At 42.2% G+C, this 25,242-nt stretch overlaps 1 protein-coding gene across 11 annotated transcripts in view; it reads right to left on the minus strand.

The window, feature by feature from the left end:
• The window catches only part of SEMA6D (sema domain, transmembrane domain (TM), and cytoplasmic domain, (semaphorin) 6D), a 569,283-nt gene that overhangs the window by 5,632 nt on the left and 538,409 nt on the right, over positions 1–25,242 (minus strand). For 7 of the 11 annotated variants that reach the window (XM_004687831.2, XM_004687828.2, XM_012728614.1 and 4 more), the window contains 16 exons: positions 8,755–8,917; positions 8,260–8,371; positions 7,639–7,699; positions 7,459–7,521; positions 7,249–7,350; positions 6,925–7,015; positions 6,353–6,472; positions 5,576–5,664; positions 4,631–4,848; positions 4,387–4,518; positions 3,934–4,089; positions 3,682–3,855; positions 2,456–2,596; positions 2,283–2,360; positions 1,795–1,856; positions 1,377–1,433 (listed from right to left, as the gene is read on the minus strand). In XM_004687831.2, coding sequence (XP_004687888.1) covers positions 1,377–1,433; positions 1,795–1,856; positions 2,283–2,360; positions 2,456–2,596; positions 3,682–3,855; positions 3,934–4,089; positions 4,387–4,518; positions 4,631–4,848; positions 5,576–5,664; positions 6,353–6,472; positions 6,925–7,015; positions 7,249–7,350; positions 7,459–7,521; positions 7,639–7,699; positions 8,260–8,371; positions 8,755–8,863 — 1,765 coding nt within the window. In that variant the 5' untranslated portion in view covers positions 8,864–8,917. The remainder of the gene's footprint in view (positions 1–1,376; positions 1,434–1,794; positions 1,857–2,282; positions 2,361–2,455; positions 2,597–3,681; positions 3,856–3,933; positions 4,090–4,386; positions 4,519–4,630; positions 4,849–5,575; positions 5,665–6,352; positions 6,473–6,924; positions 7,016–7,248; positions 7,351–7,458; positions 7,522–7,638; positions 7,700–8,259; positions 8,372–8,754; positions 8,918–25,242) is intronic. The other 4 variants (XM_004687833.2, XM_012728615.1, XM_012728612.1 and 1 more) reach the window with 1 other exon arrangement.

Genomic DNA, 25,242 nt, shown 5'->3' on the forward strand with positions numbered 1-25,242 from the left:
ACTGGTCTCTTGCATTTTTAAGTAAAGTTTAAGTAAATTTCATGAGAAAGCCTGTTCTAGGATTTCACAAAAACACATCTGAGAAGACCACATCAAATCTCTCTCTTGCAAGGGAAAGGTAAAAACTAAAAATTAACACTAAGACAGGTTAGGCAGGTTTCAGCATTAAAGACATTTAAACAGTCCTACGGAAGCCCCAGTGGCGACTAACACCTCTTGTGGACCTTATAATATAAATCCCAAAGCTGAACTGCTGTTTTCTCATTCTTTTGTCTGGCATCATTTCATTCCTTTAAAGGCACTTTCACAGGAAGTTAAGATTGTACATTGGGGAAGCTAAGTGCCTCTTCCTGGGGAAACACCTGGTTAAGTCTTTGCACATTTGATTTTGGACCTAATAAATCATCTCTGCCTAAGAGGTTGTCCTGCTCAAATGAGGACCTCCCTTCCATCTGTAGATTATTCACTGTTCCAAGGGCTCACTGTCTATGGGAAAGCACTGAACCATTCCTGTGCCTTCCAAAGTGTCCAGGGAGTTTCTTCCAAAGAGTTAGTAGCAACTCATGCAAAAGAATGGCATTTACAAGCTGGGTGAGTATGTTCATATACAGAAGCACTGCCATCCTTTTCTCCCCCCAACTCCCTGAGAAATAAAACTGTTGGTGAGTTTTAGAAGCAGCCATACGACTGGAAGTAACTTAAACTCTTAAGAGTGTCTATTACTGGTTTCTGCCAACTAGATTTTTCCCTCAACAAGTAAGCATATGCTTTTAGGCTAAAACTTCAAAGGCCCCAATTCAAACTGGTGCAACCATCACAGTTAATGACTCCAAAACAGATACAGACAGACAGGTGTGGAGAGGCCACTAAACACCTGAGTACATCAGAAACCACAACATTCAGATTCCCAGGAGAACCACCAACCATTCATAAAAAGGTCTCTAAAATGTATAAATACACATTTTGGGCAAATGTGTATTTGTTTACTAAGTCTTAGGAGGGGTGAGGAGAGAAGGGGAAAATAATGAATTTCTGCCATCCACTGACTAAAGATGGCCAGAGGGAACATTCATGATGCAAAGGGTGAGAGAGAAAGCCTGGGTGACGTGCGTGCAGCTGGAATGCAGTCTATGTTAATCCACTTGATTTCTCTTATAGGAAGGGATGTGCCTTGGTCAATGATGGACTGTCAACATGCTACACAGGGGTGAAGTGCTGAGGAAGAAAAAGTCTTTCGGTTCCATCAGTGGGGTTATGAGTCAAAGCAGAAAAATGAAGGGCTGCCAAACTGCGCAAAACGGGGGGAGAAGGGGCAGAAAATGCTGAACTGAAGGAAAGAAAAGGTTGTTAATTCAAAAAAATGAAAAAAAACTAACCAGATGTTGGACCGCCAAATATTTTGTAATCTGGTGTAGTTGAAGTAGGCAAAATTTCTAAAAGAATTAAAGGAACAAGTAATCAGTAAAAAGTAACCAAAAGAAAGCAAAAATTTATGAATTCCAATTAACTAAAAAAGTCAAAAGAAAAGGCTATAATGGAAAAGATTAACCTACTGGTTAAGACTACCTTTCTCTAGATTTCCTACAAAATCGTCAATGGCGAAGTTAAAAAAAAAAAAAAAAAGTAAGATTCACCTCTAATGTATCCCCATGACCAAACAGCTCGGCTTTTGCGAAGTTTAAGTTAAATGCTAGGTGGTATGTGTCCTGAGTCATTAAAAGGCTGTTTGTAAAATAATGTTCACGTGCAGATGTCGTCAAAAAGCAATGCCAGGAAAGGAAGATTCAGTCTTACCATGGCAGTCCCCTAGATGGGCCGTGTCGCCGTATTCTGTGTCTTGTTCGTATCCTCCAGCACTGTGGTTATGGAAAGCAAAGAAGTCTTCAGTTAACAACCTTCATAGGAACACAAGTGACAACCAGAGCAGAATCAAGAACACAGACTGATTAGTAAGAATGAGCAGAGAAAAAGTAAAGATTTCAACATAACTTGCTAAAAGGAGCATGTCTGTCAAATATTTGGAAACTGGACTGTTTAAGAGAGCAGACAAAAGCTGTATTTTTATTTCCCTTAGGTACCGTACTTCTACAATCCTCCTTCCTCCTCACAGATGCAGTTTCTTTTCTTTTCTTTTTTTATTTCTCCCAAGCCAAATAATGAATATATAGAAGACGAGAAAAAGTATTGTTGTTGAAAGCTTCCTAAAATTTCTAGTTGTAGAGACCTTGGGGAAGACAGACACAGATCTGGAGATCTTGGCTGATGTGACAAAGTGTACTTACAGCATCCCTGGAGACACTCTCCCACAGGCCCCCTGGCTTAACCAGCCACAGTACGGGTCCCGAGATGCAATACAAGACCTATAGAAGACAAAACAGAATGTCACTTGGATTTCTCTCATCCTCACAGGTCTTGATGATCTGGGACCTGAGTAAATAAAGCAATATCAGCTTACTTTTTACAGGCTCCGTAATGCTCACAGCGACTGAGGGGGATTCGAATTACACAGCTAGAGAATGCCACATACAGAGCGTGATGATCTTTATCCAACTGCAATGAGATGACCTTTCTGTCCTCCTCATTCTCAGCATTACACCTATATTGTGGGGTACATTTTAAAGCCATTCATTTAGTAAGCCCAAAGCTACACAAACTATACAAAGCAAGTGGGGTCTGGTTTTGCAATTATTGGGGAACTGGGTAGGTCTGAAGGAATACTCTCCATAGCTAAGCAAGCAAGTACAGGAGTTAAAAAAGTAATAATTTTGTGTTTCTTCCTCTGCTTTGCATGGTTGGTTAAATGTCAGCCTGGACAAAGGGTTTTGTGAAATTGGGTTTTCATTCTGATCACTGGAGGGAACTGCATTTGTGTAGACCGTGTTAGATTATAGGAAAAAAAAAAAGGGTCACGATTAAATGCATTTAAATCTTCTTGTGAGGGATGTTTCTCAATCTCTCCTTGGTCTCCTTTGTTCCATTTTTCTCACCTATTTCCTTGTTTGTTTGTTTGTTTTTAATGACTCAAATGATCTTTTGTATCAGTAGTTGGAAGAAAATGCTTAACTAGAAGGGCAGATTCTGTGTGTGTGTGTTTACAACCAGCTGTCTGATGCATGTAGCATCTTGAAATATATCTGCAAGGTAAGGGGAGCAGTGCTAAAATGTTCTCATTTTTTACAGGTGAAAAATCAAGCGTGAATTTTTTTTTTGTTTGTTTAAAGATTTATTTATTTATTCATACAGAACTGGGGTACAGGCCAGAGGCTCAGGGGCGGTGAGAGGCTTCACCAGAGACAGAGTGGGGAGCAGAACAGGCAGATCAATGAAGTACACTGCTGAGGGAAGCAGCGGGCGGGCCAGGAGAGGTCTGCCACACCATGTGGTCACCTCCGGAGCAGGCGGGAATCGAACTCATGCGGAAGTGGCTTCAGATTCTCAGTGCTGTGCTTTAACCCGCTGCGCCACCAGGGAGGGCCACGTGAATTATTTTTAAACTCATCTACTACCCACCCTCCTCGTCCCGGCAGAATCCCAGGATTCATTTCAGTGAGCAGGCTAAAACCCCCAAACACTGATATTCCAAACACTGCTAATTTAGAGAGCTGAAAGGAAATGACTAGGTGAGCTACACGTGGGAAATTTTTGAGCATCACCCAAGAGCCTTCTGTAAACTACACCTACTTTGCATAGTTGTAGGCTTCAATCTCCTCCAGTAACACGCTGTCATTCAAAGAGAAGGGGCTGGTCTTTGCCAAAACTTTAAGTACCACACCAGCTTCTGAGCCAACAAAGATGACTGTGTAGTTCTGGTGGGGTCCGGCAGAATGGTCCACGGCGATGGCCGTCAGTCTGTACCTACAGGAGGAGGCGGGCGAGTCAGAGGTGGGGCCGCAGCGTGAGACTGGGCTGGGGGTGTCTAATGCACACTTTTACCTGATCCGAGTCTTCGTGAACCAGGGCTCATCAGCAATGGGCGGGACGGCGGAGTCCATCAGCGGGTGGGATTTGATGAACGATAGGGTTTCATCCGGGAACTCGATGGAAGTTTTATAAGCTTCCGCAAGGCCGTGCTTAGCACAACAGCCAGGCCTAAAAGGAAAACATGGTGTTGTTGTTTTTTGCCCCCTCACAAATTCTATCTGAGGAATAAGTGTCCATGCCGAAAGAAGGCGTCAAGAGAGACAAGAGAGTGAGCAAAACCAGAAGAGTGTTGCCATTTCCCTGAGCGCAGCTGCTTCTCCACACTCAACATCCTGGGCAGTGTCCACTGCCTCCCACGCATCACGGGAACCCTTCCTGCTGGAGGTCGCCAGGCTGAGGATGGAGGCTTGCAGTGACCAGAGGGTCTGGCTGAAAACAAAAACACTTCTCCTCTTTGTTCTTTACCTTGGCTTTGGTACTTTGTCTTCGGGGACAGCTGTCCAAACTGAATCTGGAGTTTTCTGTTCTTTAAACCGTCCTTTGAATACTTTTTCAATGTCATCCATGCTAAATGCACAGACAGCAGAACCGGGAATGCTGAAAAAGGAGAAAGCCAGAAAGCCATCAGGAAAGTATCAGGCGGAAGAGGGCTGCTTTGGGTTCCCACCCAAGCTAGCAAGCAAGCAAGAGTCCAGGGCTCTGCTCTCACCTGTTGAGCTGTGTGGTAAACACCCCAACCACAGTGGGGATGCCATTGATTTGAATTATGTCCGTGATGGATTGCAGCACATCAAAGTAGAAAAAGGAGTCTCCAGGGACAGAACAGTTCAGCCGTGCCTTCAGAAAGGAAGTCCAGTGTTTCTCCAAGACCCGCTGGGAGCCCCCCATGTCGTTTTTACATATGCGGGCAACTCGGGAATATACAGCCTGCAGAGGCACAAAAGCAAGCACCAGGCTTAGGAATAGAGGAGGAATGGAAACAAAAAGCTGCTATTTAAGGGAGGGCTAAAAAATGCTAAAGATATGTCTCCTTCAAAAGAATGGAGCAGGTCTCTCTAGGGGGCTGTAGAGTGAGAATGCAAACTAGATTTACCTGCCTAACGAAGGGCCATTTTCCTGTTCTGCCAAGCAAGCTTTCCAAGAAGTGAGCTACTGAACGGCTTTGCTCAATAGAAACCGACCCTGTACTTCTGTCTCCACTTCGTTTCTCAAATTGTTAATGAAATTTGCCATCCTTCAACTTAGCAGAGAAGGGGTTGCAGTATTTTAAACTCCTATGGGCTTTCATGGGAGCACTCAAGACTGAACAGTGCCCTTACTTTCTACCCTGCCTTTAACACTGGGAGAGAATAAACTATTAATGGATTTCTAAAGAGTTAAAGAAAGCGCCATAGCTCAAGGGTGCCTGTAGAACACACTCTGTAGTGACAGAAAAAAAATGAGACCTTCTTAAGGCCCAAGGCTGCTGTTCCCACTCTGGCCATTGTTCAGAGTTTTCCAGCAATTATTCTCATGATAAGCAACTCACCTCCCTGCACTTGGCTTTAAACGCACCAAACAGAGTACTGGAAAACAGACAGAGACCATAACTCTACCGAAGTAGGCGCCATTCCATGCAGAACAAGTCCACCAGAGAAGTAAAACATATACTTGCCTTGCCCAAATTATTATGTTCCACAGCAATTTCTCGAAAGAAGAAATAGACATAGTTGCCATACTCTATGGCATGAAGAAAGTGTGGTTCTGAAAGAAAAGTGAAAACAAACTGGTTCCTAAAGGATAACTCAATTAGCACAAGAGCCCGGCTGCTAGGCACAACTGACAGATGTCACAGCTACATTCAAGCCAGTGAGAACTCCAATGTGCCAAGTGTCTGAGGAGTCCTGATATGGGTGTGTTGCAGCTTCAGGGAACCCAGAGTCTTTAATGTCAGCTAATGGGCTGTAAAAAGGCCTGCAGGGAACTGAACTACAGCAAAGGTCTTTGTTTCAACACATTTATTCATTAACCTATTTAACTAGAAAGGAAAACCTCTTATGTTGAGAATAAAAAAGTCTTGATTTCCAGATGCCAAAGAACAAAATGACTGCAGATATGAATCAATCGATTCTCACCATTAATTTTTCAGGACAGGTAGATGGGGGTGGGCAAGGAGTGTTATGTACATTTAGAGTTAGGCAAATTGGCATAGAGAAATAACATCGCTCTTTTTCGAGGATCCCATGGATAAGCCCTGGAAGAATCTACTTTCCTGACAGGACTCCTGATGTGTCGCTCCGTTGCCCATCAGTGTTCGCGTTTACAATCAGAGCAGTCTGCAGTGGCTCTAAGGAAGCAGTGTCAGGCATGCGCTGACCTTCCCGAATCTCCTGTTCTCACCCAGCTATTCTCCTGCCCTCGGAAATCCCACAGCATCGCTCTTCAAAGGTACCTTTTATCCATTTGGAATCATATTTTATTGTTCGAAGGGCAGATCCATCACCCATGCTTCGATAAATAACAGCATCGCTGGCTAGGAAGTCAGCCACTGTGGCGGAGTACAGCTTCCCATCTGAAAGCAAAGTGATTATTTGGGTAAAAGACAAACAAACAAACAAACACATAATTATCCTATTGTGTCTAACTTTGTGTAGTGTTCCACCCTTTGGCATGCTTTCACCTATGCAATCACTAGAGATACAAATAAACCCAAACCTGATGCTCAGAATCAACTGTGACAGGTTGGCATAGTGCTACCTAATTTGACTGACACAGATCTAAACATCAAAAAGTTAAGCGACTTATTGAGGTCACTGGCCCAGTTAACAACAGAACTAAGTTCAGGGTACTCATAATATGCTCCCTTGCAATCCTTCTTTTCTGGAAATTCGTTCATGGTTTTCAATTTCTGAAATACTAATACCAAGATAATCATCCTCCTTCTGAAATATTCTTTTCCCTTAAATTCCTTTTGCACCTTCAATGTCATTATTCATTTATATTCATTACACTAAAACATCTTACCAGCAAAAAGGGCAACATTGGTTTGTCTGGCATCAAACGGGCATCTTGCCAGGCCACTAATTTCTTCCCCATCATACTCTAAGGTATTCAACTACAAAAGAAAAATAAATAGCTGGTGTCACATCTACTCAATGTACCTGTTTGAAGGCAATACTGATTTATTTGTACTAAAATTCTACTGGAAGGACCTATCTTTATTCCTTCACAATATTGGGAGATAAAATAAATGACTGGCTCACAGCAGAAAAGATTCAACTGAAGTAGCACACCAACAAAGAAAGAAAAGCGGATTTTTAAAAAAAATATGCAATAAAACATACTTACCCTATAGTATCTACACATGGGATTAAATGCATTCGTGCCACAGACAAAAACCATCTCATCATTTCTTGGAACAAATACTTTAATAAAGTTGTGGCATTCATCCTAAAGAAAGCAATAATTACATAAATATGAGCTATGCTGTATGCTGACATTGTGGGATCAAGCTCACGTAAAGACTAAATCCAGCAGAAACTTAGCTATTTTACTTACTTTATGTTTTCCTTTCATAGCACAATTTTCTCGATCCTGTTGTCTTGATCGCCACGTCAGCTTCTATGTTAATCAAGCAAAACCAAAGTTCAGTTTTTAACTGGGAAACTTTTAGAGTTGCAGAGGTACTATCCAAGTTCTAGGGGAATATAAATAAATTTACCAACCACGCTTGCTCACCTTGCTCGGTATTACTTCTGTTTTGGGGATTTCATTTAAGTTTACTGTATAAACTTGATCCCTGTTGGAAAAAAGACAGTAAGTCATATCATGTGAATGCATAAAAATGTTAAGCTACTTCTTATTTTATTTTTACAGCTCTGCCTTTATTGTGTTTTGGAGATCATATGGCTTTTTTTTCTGTCTCAAAGTCTACAGAGAGTACTTTTTCATTAGCGAGATGCTTTTATATATCATTGTGGTTAGGGAGCAAAGGAAGCTTTTTTCTTCAGGCATGGGTCAAGCTGCTACTTGGTGTTACCACTGATGTACTTCTAATATTTGCTTGAATAATTCCACGTTAAAAATGAGTAAAGAAAGGTATTTTTTTTTCCCCTGCTGCTTTAGGAAAAAAGAATGGTGTGTGATTTCTTGATGGCAATAATAAAACAGCACGGCTGAAGCCTCTAGCTTTGCATTTTGTTCCTGGTACACAACACTGACTCCTCTCAGTGAATATTTTTGGCTCCTTGCAATTTTTGATCACAATCACATATTAGTTTTTCATGAACTAGACACATTAATGCAAGCACCACAAGAGAAAAGAATTTTAATCTAATAAACCAACGAGAGGAAAATTACCTGCCAGCAATATAAAGTGTGTCTCGAATTTTCAACATCAGCTGAAAGTCCAGCCTGTGTTGTGATTCGTTGCCTGAAGGGCGTCCTCTAAAAACCGGATATTGCCTTGAATCTGCAAGTAAAAATGGGCTAAACCATCAGTCAGGATTATGGAGCTGAAGAATCAATATACCGCATTGATTAGCTGTATATACTAGTTGTAAAAGGGTTTTAACTAAATTCCTCTCTTAAGGTCTTGAATATAAATTAATAAAAGTCAGAGAATGTCAGCAAATGGGCTTTTCCTTTTTGCTAGAATTATATAACTTATCTAGGAGTCGCTTTCTAAAAGCACCCAAAACTGTCCCACTTTTCCCCAAATATTAGGAAATGATTATGAAAATACTGGAAGGCATGTAAGACTCTCTCTCTTTTCTCTTGAAAATAAATATGCTTAGGAAATCAAAACCTGAAGAGCTACCTTAGGGAAAAGAGAATGTTCTTTGTCTTACTTACAGTGATAGTCAACAGTGTTAAGGGGCTCATCATCTTCAGGGAAGCTGACTGCCCTCAACTGGGATATCATCAGAAGCAGCATGTAGGCACAGAGCAGGAAGAACCTCATGATGGGCCCAGGTGGTAACAGAACAGCCCCTCCTCAGAAATTCCCCTTAGCTACCTGGAAAACAGAAACCATTTGGAAGTGTTCTAGGCTGTGGTGAAACTGTTTTCTCATTTGTACCCAGCTCGATTTTCCCCACCAGCTTCTCCAGGGCTCCCCGCCCCCTCTGTCAGGAACACTGACTGTGGTGGAGGAGGTGTCTCTCAGAACACAGGCAAAAAAGATGGCAGGGTGCCAGGCTTGACAGCACAAGGTGAGAGTGTTTGTTCGAGTTTTAGGCAAATCTCAAGTGTTTTTGAGGTAATGTATGTCATCACAGCAAAATCTCCAGAACCACAAACAAATGTTGGCTGCTGACTTGGCAAGAATTGGGCAAAGTTGGGATTGGAATTTTAATTAAACTCCAATCTGCTTCCCTACCCCCAGCCCTGAAATATATCCAGAATGGCTCATCTCTAACACTCATAAAATGCCCAAGCTGCCTCACAACTATCTGGGGAGCTGATGGACCTGTCACCCCTCATCACATCTCTGCTTGAGGCATTTCCAAATTCCCTGCGTTAGTAAAACCTTAGTCCTAAATTCATAAGTAGAAGAGTTCCTTAGGTTTGGTAAGGAACAAAGATGGAACAATATGGAACAAAGATCATGAATGACCTTGAGTCAGGGTGAAAGGGAATGAAAAGCAATGATTTCACCATCAATCAATCAAACAAAGCAGGGCAGAGATGAAGCTGCACAGCTGACACCAGACCACAGGGAAGTCTCCATTTTGCATAAAACCATTTGGAAACAAACCAATAAGCTAAGTACGCCTGTCCTCTTAGCTTTATTGAACTTTAAAGCTGTAGGGAGCCTTGGGGACCATCTAGTCCAACCCCCTCATTTTTCAGATGAGAAATGTAAGGGCTGGAAAAATTAAGGGCCTCAGTGAATTTCATGGAGCTATTTAGAGCAAGATCAGAGTCCAGACTCATGTCACTTGTGTCCCCATCCAGGCTCTTTTTCATCAAATTAGATGAAGAAATTAAATGACTGGGCTTTTTTCTTCTTTAAAATTATAGCATTATGAAAATTCATTTTGGGATAGTGGACATATTTCACAAGTGTATCCAAATATGAAATTTGTTCAAGTTACTCATTTATCTGTGTGTAGTATATGTCAACACCACAACAAAACATTGATAGTATGGCTGTCAAAACATTTAATAAATGTTATTACTTTATTTAAAGAATTAAATTTCTCCCTGGGCCAATAGGATGGGTATTTTTGTGAAACTGTAAATGTTCTACTTTGCAACATTATCACCCCTTCCTCAATCAAAATCACCACATACTGCTATTCTACTCAACAGTACATCTTTTAGCTTCCCTGTTAGTCTCATATCTAAGAACTTTAGGGGTAGTCATGAGAACCACTTCAAATTCTGGGGGAGCCCAACCAGTCCACTGGGATCCTTACAGTGCTTTCTTCGTACATACTGTATCAATAGCTAACACACAGACATACTTGCAGGCTGTGCAGTGTGCTCAATATATTTCTCTTTCGACCTAATACAGAAGCCAAGCATATGTAAGTTTTTAGGTTACTAGTTTTGCAAAGAATAAAGTGAATAATGTTTCCATATAATTTTTGTTTTTTTTTTAAATATTTGATTTACTAATTTATGCATACAAGAGGTTGTAGGAGCTATGCATACAAGGCCAGAGATATGGGGTGGTGGTGAGAGGATTCAGCAGAGGCAGAGTAGGGAGCAGAACAGGTGATCTACTGAAATACACTGCTGAGGAGAATATCAGGCAAGACAGGGGAGGTCTATTGCACCATGTGGACCCCTCTGGTTGGGGATTGAACTCATGTCACAGTGGCTGGCGATAGCCTGATAGTGCTGAGACTTAACCCCTGTGCCACTAGAGATGCCCTTGCACAATTTTTCTTAGTGGATTAATCCAGAAGAAAGTTCGCAGGACCCGCAGTAGCACTGTTTTGCGCTGAAGTTAAAGAGGTGCAGATTTGGCAAAGATCTGACTTGGGCTTGGACAGATTGCCACACACTTGCTAGCAGATATACCTGGGAAAGTTTCTTCAATCTCTCTCTCTCTTTTTTAAATAGTATATGAAGAGTATCACCATCTTCACAGGGTGAAAGAGACCTGAATGCCTGGCATATCACGTACAGATTCTGAGCCAAGTTCAACTCATTTTTCTTTTTTAAAGATTTATTTATTTATTTATGTTTACAGAACTGGGGTACAGGCCAGAGGTATGGTGGGTGAGAGGATTCAATATATACTGAAATCCACTGCTGAGTGGAGCAGTGGGTGGGTCAGGAGAGCTCTGCCATGTCATGTGGGTCAGCTCCTTGGCTAGGGATCGAACTTGTGCTGCAGTGGCTTTGGAGAGCTTCATGATGCGGTGCTTTAACCCACTGCACCACCAGGGAGATCGGCTCATTTTTTACTGAACAGTCACACTATTACCAATGTGATCTTAAGAATCTAGGCAGTGTCTGAAAAATAGATCTGCTAAGGTAGTCAAGTTATTTGGCCTTTTTTTCCCCTACAAAAGTTTATTTTAAAATAGCTATTTAATTTTTTTCCATTGTTAGGATAAATCTCATATCTTGAGATTACTTAACAAAGAAATAGCAAAGAAAATAGTGAAAAAGAATCACTAACAATCCTCCCAGCGCAGCCCAGCAGCCATGATGATTTGGCCCCAGCCTTCTTGTCATTTGCACGTATTTTCATTCATGCCAAGGTGGTCTCTTTTATTTAATCTACCACTTGGGAAGCAGCGTCACCCTGTCCTAATTTACCATTGTGTTTCTTTTACAGAGACCCTACAAAGTTGGTGCAGCATAAAAATAAAAATGTTGCCATAAGAACTAAATTAATTTGTAACACCAATCCCAAACTTGCTGCTTTGGGTGGAAAGTCACTGGATGTTTCTGCTGGCATGAGGGTGAAAGTCAGACATCTCAATTCTAAAGAAACTTAGAAATATCTAAAACAAGAAGTCTAATGTGCGATCCTTTCTCCACCAGAACAGGTAGCTGAAAGTTTGCAAGCATGTGGAAAGTTCTCGATGCCTTGGACAGAGGACAGGAAGGGTCCTCCCAGGAAGGGTGCCTCTCCCAGCTGTGGTGCCGGCAGTGAGACTGAGCTGACTCACAGGCAAGTACCGGCACAGCTATCATTTCCCATAACCCATTCATCTGACACTGCAGAAAGCAACTTCTCCCATACCCTTGCCCCCACCAGTCTCATCCTCCAAAAATAAAGCCCCACCACTAATTGCTTCCTGCCCTTACATAAAGCTTTATTTGAAAAAAAAAAATTCAGATTTGCCATAGAACTTATAAATGGCAGTATTTAATGTGAAACAGCTATCAAAGTAAGGCTGAGTAGGGGAGGAACAGATCTGGAAATACCTAAGAAAAATAGATCGAGAGTTATTTGCACAAATCTCTGACTACTTACTTCTCTCCTGCTTCAAGGAAGTATCACAGGAATCCAGAGCTCACAGAAATCAATATACTAGTTATCTTGAAGGAGGGCAAATCAAAAGGCAGGACAAGGTGTTGGAAAAAATCTAGATCGTGGGGTTAAAAAAATGTGGCTTTAAACATTCTTGTGCCATTTACTTTCTGGCTCTAGGACCCTGATTAAATTGCCTTAAACTCTTTAAACCTCAGATTACTCAAGTGTAAAATACGAATATTGTCTTGACTCCTTCATAGGCTCTTCTTGAACATGAATGGTTTAAAACATATCCTGCAGAACCGGTTTACAGTAAAGCTCTAGTAAGTTTTAGTGAGTATGACTATTTTACATGATATTAATATCAAAGTATGATGTTATTGTATTTCTTTCTTGTAAAACAAAGCTAAAATCTAAAGGGCTGCACACACATATGTAAAGGCGCTAAAATGCTTATTCTTTCATTTTTGTGCAATTGTTTACAAAACTGTTTATATATACCAAAATAATCACAGTGGGGTACTCTTAAGAGGATAAGGTGCAGCTTCATTGACATAGATGCCTCCAAGGAGAAGGAGGGAACATCATCCTTATGTGAAAGTTTATTGTTTTACATGTGGGATTCTACAATATGTAGTGCTGATGTTGAAGCCCAAACATAATGAAAAAAGCTCTTAAAAGGAGTTCAGAGCTGCCAAGGTAGTCAGGACCCATGAGAAAAGGGAGTATAGAAAATGAGCACTTAGTTTCATATTTTGAGATTTGCTAATTGTTAAACTGTGAAGTTGAAAGTGTAGCTATAAAGAAATGTCAAATTTTGAGCAATCTCAAATGCAAGACTCATGAAGGAGAGTCCTACTAAATATCCAGAGGCCCTTATTTGGATTTCTAACAACTTGTATTCATAAGGAGAGAAGACAAACATGAATCGGGCCTTACAAAAACTCCAACTTGTTCTCCTGTAAGGTAAAACCTACTTTGCAAGGGTGGATGTAATCTCATATACTAGCTATTTGCAGAAAAGATAAGGTGAATTCTCTCTAGAGAAAATAGTATCAACCAGAGACTACAATTTGTTATACAAAATACCTAACATTCATACAGCCATTACTAGACATTCCAATAACTAAGACCAGAAAAAAAAAGACAGTAGAAATAGTTCCATAGGTTACCCTGATACTAGTTACCAGACATAGAAAAAAACATGTATGCACAAATAAATAAATCCTCCAAAAAAAAAAAAAAAAAAACAAGAGAATTTTACCAGAGAACTGGAACCTACTAAAGGAGAACTAAATGGAAATTCTACAATCAGAAAATACAATAGCTAAAGCTTCTTATATATTTAGCAACAAATTTCTTATAGCTGAAGAGAAGATTAGTCAACTGGAAAATGGGTTAATAGAAAATATCAGACAGAAATGAAGATAATCAAAAGGTTGGAAAAAAAAAGACAAGAATGTAGGAGACACGAAGAATCTTGTAAAAAGTTTTATCATGGGAATCCCTACACAAAGAGAGTTGGGAGAGAGAGGGACAGAAGCAGTTTTTGACAAGATAATTCTTTCCAAAACTGACAAAAGACCATCCATTACACATTTAGGAAACTCTAAGAACTTCCCAATACAAAGAAAACCACAGTAAATACACTGTAGTCAAGATGTCAAAAACAAACAACAACACAATGACAAACATTTAGAGCTAAGGGATAGGTTAACCTTCAATGAAGCGTGAATAATACTGACAGCTGACTTACCAATAAATACAATGGAATATAGTAGATGCTGAAAGTAAATAAAGTGTCAGCTCAGAATTCTATAACCAGTGAAAATATTCTTCAGAAATGAACACAGAATGAAGATGTCTTAGATAAGCAAAACCCAAGAGAATTGTTGTTAGCAGACCCAAACTAAAAGAAATCCTAAACAGGAGTTCTTTAAACAGGAGAATAAATAAGGGTTGGGGTGTTTTTATGCTTTGTTTTGTTTTGGTGACTACAGCAAAGTGGCCAAATTTGAAATTAATGAACCCCACTTGCCCCCCAAATCACATTAATTTAGAGGAAATGAGTATTCAGTAATGGAGAGGGCATACTTTTTCCCATCCCAAAGAATCCAAAAAAGATGCCATACTGACTTTACTACTCTCTCCTGGGGATGCCACTTCTTAAAAAGAGACTGTTTAGAAGCTCTTGTTCCATCTAACCTCAAGATCGGAAAGTGGAGTTGGTTCCTTCTAGTTTCCCGGTGCCTCTTCCAGACTTCGGGCTTCCACGATCTTACCAAAAAGTCTTAACTCACTTGCGGTTCTGCCCCAACCCTTGTCTTTTAACTGATAACCTCCCGGTCACTTTGTTGAAGAAAGACTCTTTAAAAAAAAAAATCTATTTATTTATATATACAAGAACTAGGGTGTAGGTGCTGGGTTCAGGATTGGGAGAGGAGTAAGAGGATTCACCAGAGACAAACTCGGAGCAGAACAGGCAGACTGACGAAGTACACTGCTGAGGAGAACAGCAAGTAAGTCAGGAGAGGTCTGTTGTGCCATGTGGGTCACACCTCCCTGCCAGTGGATCGAACTTGTGCTGCAGTGGCTGCAGATAGCTTCATAGTGCTGCACTTTAACCTGCTGTGCCACCAGGGAGGGCCCAGAAAGACTTTCCTTACTCCACTCCAGTACTTGTTATCAGCTATAGTGTCTTCACCTCAAAAATCCGAATGTCAAGCACTGTATACTCTGGTACCAGCCTCCTTTCTTTCCAGTTTGCTTTCTGGCCACTGTCACCACAACTGCTCTTCCTTCTCATCAGGGCCTTCAGTCCAGGAACATCTCTCTTCTTTCTTCTAACCCACTAGCCTTGCCCAGTCTTGACATAGCACTTTAGCCCTCTTTGGTGTGATACTCCAGAGTCGATAACTTCGATACTCATTTTGCCAGCTCTAGATTGCCCCATCTTTTGTCTTTCTGTCAGTGTTCTTGCCAAGTTCTTATCCTGGATGATCTCTGAGTTCTGCCATTCTGCTCTTGCATCTGCCCCAGACCAGCCACACAGTGGTGACGACAATCACTCTTTGGGCAATCTGGCAGCTGTGCCCTGGACTCTTCACCACCAACTACCGTAGGAACCCGTGTTTTCCTGTGGGATTTCTCCACTTTTCCACATCAGTAAATATTTACTTTCTCCATTCTCTTCAAGGCCTTGGACTGTCTCTTCTTCTTAATGGACTATCTGCTTCCACCTACCCCAAAGCTACTTCACATAGAAAATGAAGAGCACTCTCTTCCCACCCCAATTTCGGTCCTTTTCTTCTCTTTGGCGCTCATGGTACTATAGTGATGGCACACGGGTGAACTGGTGGTGAGAAGTCCACGGGGATTACAACCAAGTTGAAAAAAATGCACAAAACGAAGAATGATGTAAAATAAATAAATAAACTTAAAGAAAAAAAGAAAATGAAAAGCAGGTACTTTCTCAATCCCTCTCCACTTCCCATAACCAAACACACTGACTTACTGACTTATCTGTACCCTCATGGAGTTTTTCCTCCTCCCAGTTTTAGGATCTCCCTCTCTCTCTGTATGTCTCTCGCTCTCCCTCCCTCCCTTCCTTTCTCTCTCTCTCTCTCTCTCTCTCTCTCTCTCTCTCACACACACACACACACACACACACCAATTCCTCTCCATGAGATTTAAACCTAATCTCTTCTCTCTTTCCTGGCACAGAAAAACGACTTCTAATTTTCTCTCTGTGGTACAGTCTACAACTTTTTATTAACTAAATAGTATTTATCAGCATTTAAATTTGTCTGAGCCTCTCTTGTCTTAAAATAAATAAATAACAGGCAAAAAAGCTCCTGTGACTTCAGAGCTGCCTCCAGCCACACCTAGCTGTTTCCTCCCATTCACATTCACAGACACTGGAAAAAAGGGTTTTTATTCACACTGTTGTCATTTCCTCACCTCCCACTCATTCATCTCCTGCCTCTGTTCTAACTCCTCATTCAATAACACCTCGTGGTAAAGACACAGTTGGCCCCAGGTCTCTGAAGGCAGTGGGTGCTCTCCTGTGATCTGGAGCTCCAGGTCCAGGCTGTTCACAGCCTTTGCAAACATTGCCTTCCCTTGCCCTCCTTTTTACCAACTCTTCTAATTTTTACCTCACTTTCCATGTGCCCCTTGTTTGTCTGCCACTTATTTTCCAGATGCAACAAGAATGATCATTTTTAGACTATCAACTCTAGCCTATACTGTTCTAATCCCTCCAGTAACTTCTGGTTCTCCTAGGAGAAAGCCCAGATCTTTGTGACAAGGTTTTTGGGTACTCTCTGGGCTGAGTTCTCCTTCTCCATTGTGTCCAGCTTCTCTACTCTTTACTTCTGCTACTACTGGCTCTATTCCTGATTCTGAGTGTGTTCTGCAGGCTACCCCACCCTGTCTTTACTCCTTCTTTCTCTCTGGATGGCCCTTCTTGCTCCCACCTTTGGTTTTAAGTCCTCCGAATTATTCCAGAGTTTAGGGAAGATACTTCCGAGTCCTTCAGAGCAGACAGATCTCGAGCTATTAATGCTTGAGGGAACTGTGAATGAACCGTAGAAGAAGGAAGAAATAAAAGAACCACCTGTGCTTGGAAAGCAAGAGTAGCATTTTAGACTCCTGCCCAAATTTTACTTATTTAATATGTTTCAAGAAAGAATGCCCTCAGAAGACAGCAGACCCAGGGAGGATGGGCACCCTAGATGCTACGCCTAAAAGGTATTCATTCTTTTAAATCTGTGAACTATAGGGGAGAAGGGAGGGGGTGAAACCGCAGCATACGAGGTACATATACTTGAGAATTTATGAAATTCCAGGAGATGTTGTTTGCGGTGTAGCAAATAGGAATGGAGTTAGAGGAGCCCACCCACCATCTGACAAAACAGAAAAAGAACAATGGTTTTAGGTAGACTGAAAACGAGCAAAGAAAAGCAAGTTAATTGCTATTCCTTGGAGCCTACCAAGACACAGAGGGTAATAATTGAAGGTCAATTACAAAAGGAGGTTTGGTTTATACAACTTTTGCATGTCTAGATTTGAAGTGGTGTGTTCTGTGTAGGACTGTGGGTTTTAATCAGTGCTAAGCATCAGACCACCAGGCTGACAGCATAACCTTTAGACTATATGAAGGTGAGAAGAAGGGATGATGTTCTGGTACGAGATACATACAGATTCTGGGAGGCCCGTAGCAGAACTGAGGATATGAATTCTGGGCCCTTCGAAGCAGTGTGGGGTAGCTAGATGCATCCGGAATGCCCCAGAAGCATTTGCCTGGTAGGATTTCTTGGGAGAACACTAGCTCTCTCATTGCAGGAACCTATTGCTGCTCTAGTACGCCGCCATCCCATCCCCTTCTGCACAAGGCTTGGGGACCAGTTACCATGTATGAACAAACATACCCCACCTTGGTCTGGGCCAGGAGGAGGAGGCTGAAGGGCCTTAGAGCCTGAGACCTTCTTCCCTTTGGAAATGTGTGTGCCTACGTGAGTGGAAGGTACTTTATAGCACTTTATGTCAATGGCACTTTATTATTAACCACTTAAAACACTGCGTTATGGCATGTTGAGGAAATGACAAAGCAGCTTTCTGAGTCACTTTCCACACAGCTGAAACCCTGCTGACAAATCAGAATCTGGAAACACATGATTTCCTAGGGAGCATAAAAGAGCTACTCTGGGGGGAGGGAGGAGATCCATGAGGAGCTTTCAGGGCCCCTTCTTTCCCTTACACTCACAGGCCAGAGGACAGGGTGGGGGTCATTGACCTGTGATGTGGACAATCCACATCACTCTTCTGGCTTGAATTCTTTCAAGTAATAAAGGTGAGTAAATGGAAGGTACAGGAAATCTTTTTTCTCAGATTTAATGATTTCCTTCTGATGGCTGCTGGGAGGGGGATCCCACTGGCCTCACTTCCTCAGGTAAATGTCCTGAGCCTCCGCCCCTCCACATACAGCCCTTTTGGGCATCTCCCCTTAAAAACAACTTCTTTGGGCCCTGAGTCTCTCACCTTGTTCTCTAGCCACACTTCTTTGAAGAGAAGTCAAGTCCCTTGTCTCCATTCACTCACTCACTAAGTCTCTAACCCACTTCATTCTCATTTTAAATCTTGCCCATCAACTGCCTCATTTCCAAAAGCAGCTCAATCCTTACTTTAAATATACTTTCATCTCTCCAAGGCTTTTAATCATGATGATCCCTCCCTGAGATGGAAAGACTCCACCTTGAGCTTTCTTTCATCACCCTCAAGCTACTACTTTCTAGCAATCTTCCCAGACTCATCTGAACACACCCACTCTTAGATGTGCTTCCACCTGGCTCTTTGGCGATGCCTCTATATGACACCCACTTTCTTCTTCTTCACTAACAGCAATTAACTGATGAATCCCAAATCTGCATGTCCAGCACTGCTCCAGACCCAGCTATCAACTCACTGCTAGATATTTTGACCTCGGTAATAAATAGAGAGCCAATTTAAATTCAGAAAGTATAACCCTGAACCACAAAAACTCTGCCTTGGCCTTTCTGTTGAGTTCTCCACAGCATCCAGGTTCTGAGTTCAGAGTGTCTGGGTTCAAAATCATGTGCTATCAGTCCTGGTCATGTGGCCTTGAAGAGTGAGTCAATTTCTCAAAGTTTCTGTTTCTCTGTCTAAAATGATAACAGGGCCTCCTTGATGGCACAGGGGTTAAAGACACAGTTCTATCAAGCTATCACCAGCCACATGAGTTTGATTCCCGGCCAGGGAGCTGACCCATATGGCACAGCAGACCTCTGCTGTCTCACCTGCTGCTCCCTTCAGCAGTGTTTCCCAGATCTGCCTGTTCTGCTCCCCACTCTGTCTCTGATGAATCCTCTCATCCTCTGCCCCTCTGGCCTACACCCCAGCTCTTGGATGCATTAATAAATCTTTAAAAAAAATAAATACAATGAAAATAAGCACTATTATTACAATGATTCAATGAAATAACCTGTGTAATGCATGTAACCAGACCCAACTACTTGCATCCTGTAAGGGTCCAATAATTATAAATTTTGTTATTATCATTGTTATGATAATCTAAATTTTCTACTCAGTAACTTAAGCCTTAAAACCAAGAGTCACCCTAGACCTCTTCTCGTCATCTTCTCTTTCCAATCGGTCAGTACATCTTATTTATCCTTTACCTTCATTGCTCTGGATATCACTATTGCCTGTTCTCTGCTCTCTTGGACTTCAGTACATCATCCACAAAGGCACCAAAATGATCTTCCAAAGAACACATAGTATCATGCCACTTCTCTGTCTAAAGACAATTTAAGGTCTTTGCATTCCAAATTCATTTCCAAGATGTACAAGGTTCTCCACATTCTGATTCTTGTCAGCTTCTGTTTCATCTGTGCTTACCATTTTAACTTTCAGAGTCTTTTGCAGACAATATTCTCTTTCAAATGTTCTTTTGAGAAATTGTCCATGCACAAGCTCAAATTCACTGGCTTTCTCCCCTTTCCTGTTCTCACCCTACCCCAAATCCCTCTCTCCTGGTTCTACAGCTTTAAATGAAGAATTAATCATGAAGGACACAGTCTGTGTCACAGGACGTGGCTGTGGCACATAGGCCACATACGGTCACCTCTCCACACTGCCCCAGGATTCTACCACTACTTTCCTAGAATAGCCAGTGGTACACAGGGCCCAGGAGCCCGAGTCCAGGAGTTTCCAGGCACAAAACCAAAAGTTTCCTACAAAAGGCAATGATGTCTCTTTTCATACATTAACATACTGTTTTTTTTGATGCAGGAGTGATGGACAACACAGACTGAAAAGGAAAGTGCTCTGTTACTCTTCACTGAAATCCCTGCCCCTTATGGAACACCAAGGCAAGGAAAGCAGAGATGTTCTTGAGTCAAAAAAGAGCAGGGGATATAGAATTGGCAGAGAAGGAAGCCTACTGGACTCCCCACAACTCAAACAAAACTAAAATTCAGCCTGCCTAATGGCTGACTGATGCCTGAGATTCTGCAATGGGAAATTCTTTTCTTTGGCTGATGGCCACGTTTTCCCCTCTGTTGTAAAGTAAGAAGTACTATACGGCAACAGAAGCCAGAAGTCAGGATGCATGCGCTTGAAGATCTAGATCCTGATGGAAGGGGAAGGTGGTGGTGGCACCATGGGGGGAGGGAAGGATACACGCTGTGGGATGTGGAAGCCTGTCGTGTTCTTTCTTTATGCCTGGCTTTCAGAGTCAATGTCTTCCTAAGAGTCGGGTCAATTTTGATTTCAATTATATTTTGTATACAACAGGAAAGCTGATTTTTCAGTTTTCTGAAAATGAAAGTAGCTTTTATGCAAGGTTTTCACTTAAAGCCTAGATTTTCTTAAAGTGAAGCACACTAATATGGGCATCAGTTACGCTTCTAGTCAAATACTAATAATTTGAAAAGGAGTTGAACTTGAAAGGAATTGAGCAGGAGGGGCAGAAAACAGGGTCTAACCTGTCTTTGCCAAGTTTTCAGCAAATCAGAACAGGGATCCCAGACTTTGATCACTGTTCAGACCAGTGACTACTTGTCTACCTATGTCTGCCTGCCTGCCCTAAGTGAAACCAGATAGCATTTTAAAGTTAAATTGTCCAAAAACAATTTTCATTTCAGGTGACAATAATAAGAAATGAATGAGCAGGCAAGCCGCAGAGCCAAGCAGAGGGAGTCTGCTTTCTAGGCAGATGACAAAACACATCAACTTCTTAAGAGATCAACATGAAGACTAACTGTGTGAAAATATAGAGGAAATTTTGACCATTGAGAAAAAAAAAAAAGCCCAAGATTGCTCAGCCAAATGAACACAATGGTGTGTCCTTTGTTCAGGGAGGACCTCAGGGCTTTCAAGGCTAGCAGTGACAAGAGAAATTAAAAGTCTCTCCCTTTGTTATCTCCTCCACACACAGCCAGACCTCCAGGAAAGGAAGCATTCTAGACAAAGGCAAGGCTCATGGCTCAGAGGAATGACTGAGATGCCAAAGGATCAGCCTGTCTCTGGAACACTGGCTTATTCCACCAGATGACCTGCTGGGGCTGCCACATGGCTTCACATGACATTCTGTTCAGGGTAATAGGCCTTGGGCCCGTGCCTGGCTCTGTTTTCCAGGTTGGGATGACAGAAGTGGGGCACATTTGCTGGGATTCTACTTGGTGGTCACTGGGGAGCCATAGCATTCAATAACCTCCATGGTACCTTTTTCAGGTTAGCCAGGCCAGGAAGGTATGGGAATAGCCTGCTGCTATTCCTGGGAGACAATAAGGATGTAAATCAAGGGACTCCCTCATGGTCAAGAGAAGGGAAGCAAGCACAGAACCTAGATGTCATGAGAGTCCACTGATTATATGTATCATCACACCAACAAAGGCAGGAATTCACTCAGTATTAAGGAGCTCATGTCTGATTGTTCCCTGTCTGCATACCACCTCACCCAAGGGTCCCAGGGAACATGAGGATTTAAAAACAATTCTTGAAGGGTTTTCAGAAGGGTTAAACTCTAACAACCCAGAGAAAGAAAGTCTTAAAAAAAATTAAGAATCGGCCCTCCCTGGTGGCACAGCGGGTTAAAGCACAGCACAAAGAAGCAAAGGCCACTTCTGCATGAGTTTGATCCCCGCCTGCCCCGGAGGTGACCACATGGCGCGGCAGACCTCTCCTGACCCACCCGCTGCTCCCCTCAGCAGTGTACTTCGTCGATCTGCCTGTTCTGCTCCCCTCTCTGTCTCTGGTGAAGCCTCTCACCCTCCACATCTCTGGCCTGTACCCCAGTTCTATATGAATAAATAAATAAATCTTTAAAAAAAAATTAAGAATTAAAAATTCTTTTAAAAGAATTCCAAGCCTAAATCCTATGGGTTCCAGTGATAAAAATGACTTCTGTATTTGCTCCGGCATTTGAAAACACCGTAACCTTTGCTTTTCTAAAGTTGGAGGGAGATTATGAATTGTTTAGAAATTCATAATCAGTGGCACATCCCATCAGAAAACCCAGTTCTGACTTGTTTTTAGAAATGCACTTCCTGGGTGAAGAGTACATGGGACTTTGTACTATTGCAAATTTCCTGTGAGTTTATAACTGTTTCAAGCAGTTAAAAAGAAAAAAAAAAAATGGTTTTCTCCCACTGACCAAAATGAGGTCCCTACTTGTTAGGTTCAGTCCAATAATCTAGATTAAAAAGAAGATTAACCAAGAGTGAGAACAAATAAGGCCCACAGAAACAGCAAGGTGGCTTAGGCTGGATCTTGGGATTCACCGGAAGGCCCAATTTGGACTCCATGCCTGAAATCCGGGTGCTTTTAAAATCTCTGGATTCACAGCAGCAAAATGAGAATAAGAGTTCAGGGGAACCATTAACAGTTTCTGAGGTTTACAAAATGGACTGGACACCCACAGGGTATGTGAGAAGCTGGGTCCTTCCTTCCCCCACATGTGGGTGGAGCTGACTGCAGGGCTGGTGGTGGGGTGTGAGGGGCCAGCTTGGATGCTGGCGCCTGGAAATGAGGAAGGAGCTCAGTTTGCCACTTCGCCAGCTCTCTGGCCTTGGGTAAGCAGGTTAACAATTCTGTACCTCAGTTTTCCTATAAACTGGGGGAAATACTAGCAGCTACCTCAGAGTTGCTGTGAGGACTGTTTAAGGAGCAGACTGGAGTTCTTGGCAGCTTTTAGGCAATCGAGTGAGACCAGGAAGCTGGAGCTGATCTCAGGCACAGAACTCTGAGGAAGGGCTGTGTGTTTCCGGGTTTTATTGCTGAGATAATTATACCCTTATCTACACTTATTCTCCTTACCCCTCATTTGGAATTGCTTCAGGAGGGATGTTCCCTAGACATGGAACACACCTGAAGATAAGAGCCAGTGAGTTAAGAAATCTGATTCTACTCAGTCTCTGAGGTGCCCAAGGGTCATGAGAGAAGTGATTCACCTCCAGTTTTAGTTTCCTCATCTATACGTTGAGAGGCTGGGCCAGAATCTCAATCACTGGCAAGGCTCCCACCAAGTCATGAGAGTTTATGATTCTGAGTTTGGTACCTGGGTAGAAAAAGGTTCTTTACCTAAAGGCAAATGATCCCTGATTCACACCTCTGAATTTTTCCTATGGCATTAGCGTTATTAGGATACAAAGTGCATGGTCTCCCTCTGAACCCCGAGAGAGAAGAACAAGAGTGCTTCCTTTGATCCACACCACCAAACCACAAATGGGCTTTTTGGTACAAATGGGAGCTTTGCTGCACGTGGACTGAGTCTCTACCGGCACTTATGAATGTAAGCTTGGCATTCTGATGGTGTTCCAGATGGAATGGCAGAGGCACATTGTTCTCCCTTCCCAGTCATGTGGCTTAGAAAATACTGCGTTAAGTGCCAGCTCTAACTTCCCAGGAGCCAGGAATAAAGGGAATAGGCCCTTCCATGGGCCAGCAGTTTACCTCCAATTTCTTTTTCAAGTGGGTGTGATCTAAAATTGTGTGATCAGCTTGTGGGAACCTTGGCTGCCAGCACCTACACAGGCCCTGTCTGCATCCCCAAATGCACTCTGTATCTGATGGAGATACTTCATAAAGTTCATAAAGTTCTCTGCAGGATCAGGGGCCCTCAGGTCTCATCAATACTCATCTGAGACCAGGGCAAACTTGCAAAAGAACGTTGGCCTTTATAGCGTTTTTTTGTTTTCTTCTCTTAGCAAATATATCATATCTGTTTTGGGCCTCAAAACTGCCCTTAGAGGTTTAAAGGACAGAAATGATTATCTCCATTCAAAGCCACGTCAGCTCACAAGGACAGAAGTTCTTCTTGTTCTATTTTCCACTTTATCTTTATAACCACCGTAACATTTGCACTTAATGTATCTGGTTAAAGAATGTTTTCACTTTAATGAATGAGTCTCACCAATGTGGAGTTAAAGAACTCCACGCTATTAAAGAACTGGAGGCTATATGCTGTTACTAAGAGGCTTCTGGAGTCTCTGTCTCCGCTGCTCTTCATTTCAACGGCTAATTTCTGAGAGGCTCAAAATGGATTTGCATAGAGAGACAGAAAAAAACCTAGGCTCCACAGTGACATTCTGCAGTAACCTTAAAAATATGAGGTCCAGGGGGACCAGAGGACAGCATATGGATGATGCAGCCAATATTCCAGTGGGCAGATGCACCTAATTCCAAAGGCAAACGCCCTCCACCTCTGCCTCACTCGTGCCCTGCCACCAACTCTTGTCCTTCAGATCCTCTCCTTTTACAGGGCCAACACTATTTGCTTTTCAAGTTTTTAAAATATATATTCATTACACCATCCTTCATTTTTGTACAATGTATGGTTTCGCTGTGAAATTCCCACCACACACTCACCCGTGTACCATCACCAGACTCCCTCGTGATCTTCCCACCCCGGTCCTGGTCCTTCTCCCTCCTCCTCCCCTATAGAACGTCTCTGATTTATAGCTGTACATAGTCACTTTTAATCCAAAAATCATGCCACAGCAGCATTTATTTTCTCCCCCCCCCTCCACCACTAAAATCTGGTTTACCTTTAGCAGAGCACACACCAAAGGACTGACTGCTTATTTTCTCAACTTCCTCTCCACTTTTTCAGGCTCACATTGTGAGTTCCTTGAGCATAAGGACTGTGCTTTTTATGTCCATTAATAAATTCCTAAAAAACAAAAAATGTGTTGGTGCACAGGCTTTTAACAGCTATTTGTTGAGTGAATGTGCACCCCTGTACTTTACTTTTTTTTAGAAAAGGAAAATTTCAGCTTTCTGTGATGGTGCACTGGGTAAGGATGCAACACTGCAAGCTAGCAGCAGCTGCTTCAGTGCAAGTTCCATTCTTGGCCCGGGAGGTGACCCACATGGCG

This window comes from Condylura cristata, unplaced genomic scaffold (assembly GCF_000260355.1).
Source record: "Condylura cristata isolate star-nosed mole 26May11 unplaced genomic scaffold, ConCri1.0 scaffold00023, whole genome shotgun sequence".
Classification (NCBI taxonomy): Eukaryota; Metazoa; Chordata; class Mammalia; order Eulipotyphla; family Talpidae; genus Condylura; species Condylura cristata.